The 6,000-nt window shown below is 45.4% G+C and overlaps 1 protein-coding gene across 1 annotated transcript in view; it reads left to right on the top strand.

The window, feature by feature from the left end:
• Positions 1-2,852: 2,852 nt before the first annotated feature.
• LOC120841654 overlaps positions 2,853-6,000 on the top strand; it is a gene marked incomplete at its 3' end in the record, with an annotated part of 96,450 nt that continues 93,302 nt past the window's right edge. Inside the window, exons 1-2 of the mRNA XM_042288489.1 lie at positions 2,853-2,882; positions 3,633-3,851. Of these exons, the coding sequence (XP_042144423.1) occupies positions 2,853-2,882; positions 3,633-3,851 (249 nt within the window). The remainder of the gene's footprint in view (positions 2,883-3,632; positions 3,852-6,000) is intronic.

The following is a 6,000-nucleotide window of genomic DNA, read 5'->3' as shown; positions in this document are numbered from 1 at the left end:
AAAATGTTGAAAACAAAAGGACGCCTTGGGAAGCTCAAAGTTGTTTTAATTGCCTTAGCAATGCAAACCTTCTTTCCAAGCACAAGAGGAACCTGGTTTCGGGGCAGTATGTCAACTTTCGTCACAAGTTCCGACATGAACTGCAGGGCTACGAAAGAAGGCAAAGAGCGTATTTATATGTTTTTGTGCTCCTGACAATGTATGACACTTCTTTTTCCACACTGTGGGGCGCACTAAAGCTGCTCCTTCTGCTCAGTCATGGCCAAGCTTCCTTCGAAACGGGTTTTAGTGTTAACAAGTGTCAACAAGCAGATTGCTGTTGAAAACTTGGCAGAGATTTCATATGTTTCTCAGCGGATCATATTCGACGCTATCGAAAACCATGGTGGCATGCTCCGTATTCTACTGCCGAAGGAGTTAGTCCTCTGTACACCTAGCAATGCGGAACCAATTAATATTTTGCATGTATACTAGCATACTTAATTGTTCAGTGGGATGTTGAGAAATATTTAGTGCAGTTTAATTTACATGTGTTTTTGCACTAAGTAGGAAGTGGACCAGTCATTTGGTCTCTTTCACAAATTCATAGCCTAAAAGACTATGATTGTTAATTTCTGCAAGAGAGAAGCACAGCAGTCCCCACTGGAGCTTGGAGAGGCGGCAAGGAACGCCAACAGCGAGGTCCGTTGCACCACGTCCAGCTGAACCAGCAAAAGAAAAAAAAATTACATCGTAGGTCTACGAAAGACAAGCGTATGAAAAAGATTTTAACAAAGCACCGTAGCAGCGCAGAGGGACCATCTCGTGTTCGCCGTCAAGACTTGCAACAGAGGGAGACGGAGTCGAGTGACGACGAGCTGATACCCAAGAACCAGCTGAGGAGGGCACAGAAGAAGATACAAAATTTAGAGTAAGAGTTGGAGCGCGAGCTCAAGACGAACTTGCGGCTCACAAATCGTCTTCTTCTAGAGATCGGTAGGGTGCTGTGCACTGTTATTACGAGCCAGATGAGCACCGCCTCCAGCAATACTTTGCTGGTCCGCTGGTTCAGAGTTTATTCACCTGACCTGTTGTTGTTTTTACCTGAATATTGGCGGAGTTCATCTCGTCTTTCGATTATACATATAATTTAGAGCTTTCCAAAGTTTTATTTGTTAAAAATTTTTCCAGTTTTAAACTCTCAATCATTGAATATAGCAGTACAAATAAATACTAACTGCATAAGCGTGAAACTTAGCAGGCAAAACTTGCCAGCAATAAAATTATCACTGCCAGTCACTTTGAAATCTGTATATGTCTATAGATAATGAAAATAGAGGTTTGACTACATTCTAACATGACTTAAGTATCGCTGCAACTCTAATCCATGTCGTCAGTGGCGGTGACGTGTGCAGAATTTTGCTCTTCAATAAAATGGGGCTGTAAAGAAAGCCGAGTGAATGCCTCGCAAAAGAGTCATGAAGCAGCCGAGAAGGCATGTCGTGTCCGGTTATCGTCAAATGACGGCTACCTCCTTGACTATGATGCAATTAAATGCAAAGGTGCAAGCGAGCCGGATAATAATGATGAAAATAATCCCTGGAGAAAGGGAACAAGAGGGACAAAGGACAAACATAAATCTCCAAACACAGCTAGGTGAGTAGTGCGCGACCGAAAAAATCCGCCTGGTCCGGGTATCGAACCCGGGACCTCTCCATTACAGGTGGAGCGCTCTACCAACTGAGCTAACCAGGGGTTAGACGTTGGAAGAGCAAACGGGTTTTTATCAGCTGCCACCAGTCTAACACCAACAAGGGTGAAGCTTGCAATTTAAGGTTATGATTATAATGCAATTAGGTAGTGTTTGTCGGATTTGATTGGATTTATCTGAAAACGGAGAACTCTACCTATATATCCATATATGTTACTGAACACGGTTTCGCTGAACATAATTTTTTGTATAAAATTGGGTGATAGGATTTCGCATTATTGCACTGTGAATTTTATCTTGTGCCCTGTGTTCTTACAGAAGTGGCAAGTAATGCAAGCAAGATTGCAGCCCTTCTTGCACGCTTAACTCCTGCCATCGAAACGGCTGCAGCAGGACCTGTGGAAAGTATGTACGGCAAATGAAAAGTAGCAAAAGCTTCGGACTACCGTATATACGCGTGTAATGGCCGCAGGTATTTTTTTATGATTTAGGGCGAGAACTAGGGGTGCGTCCATTACACGAAGAAAAATGAAAAAGTTTTTTTGAAAATCCTTTTTTTTTTGCCGAAAGTTTCATTACTTGCTTTTCATTAAATGGAAGTACTCACACGCCTTGGTAAAACAAGAAAACGTTTATGTGTAGCGCATAGACAGGCGTCCAAAGTCCTTTTCAGACGTCCGTAGTCGATCGCTCATCTTCGGAACTTGTCTCGGCGTCCGGCGTCTCGGCGTCGTCGATAGCGAACTTCCGCCTTTTGCTGTTGTCTTGAGCAAAGGCCGGCAGTGTAACTCGTGTACTTCCCCATCCATGAGCCTGAAGTGGGTGACAGCGGGAGACCGGGGGTACTTGCAAACACAAAGAGATACAGTGCGTCTGGTTTGAGATTGTTCGAGTTAAAGTGAGAGGCGCAAACAGACAGGATAGGGTGCCTCAATGTTGTTGGCTGCCGCAGCCGGGTGGGCGCCGTCTGCCGGCAGTACTTGAAAAAAAAAATGTCCGTACCTACGATTCAAAAATTGTACGTGCGGCCTATACACGGGTACTTTTTAAATATATTTTTCCGCTTTCTTTGTTTAGAGTTAGAAGTGCGGCTACTACACCAGTGCGGCCGTTACACGCGTATATACGGCATATACCGAAGGTTGGACTGAACGTCATAATCATGACTGCCTGGGTTATCGCTCTAGGCACAGTTTGAAGAATCACCTAGATTTGGTAAGACGCAAAAGAGCGCAGGGCTCTTTTGCGTCCGGAATAGGGGCGCAGGTGTTCTCGGAGTGCTAACAAATCATCATTTATCTCAAATTAAGATCTCGTCGAAGCAAGCAGCAGGGAGGAAGTGGCTGCTGTGCCCAGGGTCATGGTTGGGGATGCTGCGGCAGTAGTTGGCGCGATAGCTGGTATGTTTTGTTCAACCAGTGTTCAGGATATAACTTACCTGTTCCTGAGCTGGGCTAGAAACCAATCGCAGAAAATTGCACAACCATTTTGTAGTTTAATATGTTTGCGCAACAAAACCGGGCGGCAGATAAACACATCTTGAGATAACGATAGAGAAAGTGGAAGATAACGGCCTGTCCTCGTATTATTTAGTAGTCCACTAATATTTATTGAAGATATTCAGAGGTCATAGTGAAGGAAACAATAGTAAAAGCAATTAAGTAAAAGGAAAAAGAAGTTCAAGATTCTAGGTTTCTGTATCACATCTCTACCTCTAAAATTCGGCAATAGTGCGTCATCAAAAAAAAAAAAGAAAAGAATGGAGAAGTCATTGTCATGGAAGCAAGCTAATTAAAATTTTATAATTTATTCCTTTCTTCAACGCTGCTAAATGACAAATCCCATTATTTGGTCACTTTGCTTTGTTGCTCCTGCGTGCATGATTTTAAACCCACATGCCTCCTTAAAGTTATGTATTACATACTATACAGACGCTGCCTAGGGTGCTGGCTGCCCTGCTGAGGATGCTGGCGGACCAGATGGAAACAGCGGCCGTCCTGACGGGGATGCTGGCCGTCCCGATGAGGATGCTGGCCATTCTGATGAAGGTCCTGGCCACCCTGATGAAGTTTTTGGCTGCCCTGAGAAAGATGCTGGTTGCCCTGAGGAAGATGCTAGCCGCCCTGATGAGCCGGAACTTCTAAGCGTTAATTATGGCCGAGTAAGCCAACTCTTTTTCGTGTTTCCTAACTTGCGCTGTTGCACGTATCCTTGGCTATCTATGATGGGTAAGATAGGGCACCCCCTATACCAGTAAATTATATATAAAACATGGCCGCAATAATTTTTCTCAAACCCCTGCATATCCAGATGGCACTTATCTCCACATACAATGGCTAATGGTATGGTTAACAGTGCCACTATGCACAGGGATTTTGAGGGACAACCGCATGGTTTCGGTGTGGAGCTTGCTTGGCACGTGGGTCTCCCCTCACAAAGGTCATCGCAAGCGCAGCAAGCTCTGAATATGCGACTCATTTGAGAATTTCAGAAGCTTGTTTGTGATCTTTTAAGGTATCTTTAAAAAAGGCCTTTAAAAAATCAAATTTTCCCCATATATTTCTTCTGCCATATAACGTGCACACTTATTTTTGGAGTAAATCCAGGGTGTCTAGCGACCGTGAAAACCGGGAATTGTCAGGGAAATTTTAATTACCGGAAAAAACCAGGAAATTGTCAGGGATATTGTCAAAAAGTGAGCCCAACGAGGGAAAATGAGCTGGAAACGCCAGGGAGTGCCCTGAGCAACAATTCGGGGACTTAGGGGCAGAAAATGGGCTATAAATTATGCTTAGAGCGGAAGGCGGGCTCTGTTCACCCAATCCAGAGTGTGGAATCATATGCAAAGGGAACAGCCGACAAATCCAGTTTAAGTTTTGGAAAGGATTAAGGGCGCTACACTATTCTAGATCCAGTTAGAGCCTCCTCGTACTTAGGGGTGTGCACACTTTTTTCGAACCAGATTTTTAGGTCAAATTTTCGGGGTTCGACGAACCTTCAAACTTTTCACCAGATTCGACCGGTTCGACTTCGTGGACAGTGGGACCAGACCTTGATACAAGCATGTCTAGGTTTGGAAACATTTGTTTTTATGAAAAGGATTATTTTATTTTATAAGCAGTTGCAATTAAAAGAAACCAATTCCAATCACTGAAGAAGTTAATAACTTAATTTTTTGTACTCTTTTGACTGAAATTACCAATCAGTGCTGCTCTTAAAGGGATGCCCAACCGAAATTTTGATTCCACAACGCACGCTGTAAAAGCGTGCCGCGGGGTGCTACAAACACCAAAACATCACTCATACAGCAATATCTCGAATGGATGGCCGTTTTTTTTTTTTTTTTTTTTCAAGAAAAGGAGGTGCATTTTACAGAGATGTTCGCGTCATGTTTCTCCGAGAACGAGAGGGAACGGCCTTGCCTCTTCACCGCCTCGCCGCCTTGAGGGAGCGAAGCGAAGAGAGGAGGAAACGAGATATCTTGACGTCACGCGCTTCGTCGGCCTCGGTTCAATCTCGACCTCTTTTCCCAAAAATACGGCCGTCCATTCCAGATATTATCACGGGTGGTGGCTAAAAAAAAAACAATAAATAAACAGGAAGAAATAAACGTTTAATGTGGCGAACTTGTGCCAAAAATAAAAGAGTACAAAAGATAATAATAGAACGTCGCGGGCGTCGAAGTCGGCGTGGCAGCAGAGTCGAACGCTGGGGCGAGACTGGCTCCGGCTTGCCCGCGGAGCCGCTTTTGTACTATCGGGGAAAAATGAAATGCGAACAGAGGAGCGCGTGGCTCGCGGCACAGGCTGCGCCGCCTGGAAGTGAGTCTAGGGGCCAGGGTGCGTGGCCTACTTCGATGTGTTCACGCCTCTCGATTGGCGCTCCCCCAGCTTCGGCAATGCGCCTCTCAGTGCGCTGAAAGCAGTCACCGTTATCTTTGCCTGCTCGGCGAGTGCGGCGAGCTTCTTTGCATCGCACGCGTTGAGCCAGCAAAGATAGCGGTGATAGCTTTAAGCGCACTAAGAGGCGCACTGCTGAAGCTTGGGGGGCGCAGAGGGAGGGGCCTGAACACGTCGGAGTAGGCTACGCACCCTCGCTCCTAGGCTCACTTCCAGGCGGCGCAGCCTGTACCGCGAGCCACGCGCTCCTCTGTTCGCATTTCGTTTTTCCCCGATAGTACACACGTTGGCTTCTGAAGCATTCGACGTAGAAGGTTCGACGCGTAGAACATTCTGACCTCGAATCAGCTAGACGGTTCTCGATTTCACCAGAACATCACATTACAGTGTTAACAAAAATGCATATTCGCG

The sequence above is a fragment of the Ixodes scapularis genome, unplaced genomic scaffold (assembly GCF_016920785.2).
Source record: "Ixodes scapularis isolate PalLabHiFi unplaced genomic scaffold, ASM1692078v2 PGA_scaffold10__122_contigs__length_95168666, whole genome shotgun sequence".
Taxonomy (NCBI): domain Eukaryota; kingdom Metazoa; phylum Arthropoda; class Arachnida; order Ixodida; family Ixodidae; genus Ixodes; species Ixodes scapularis.
This window is presented reverse-complemented; position numbering and strand designations above follow the sequence as displayed.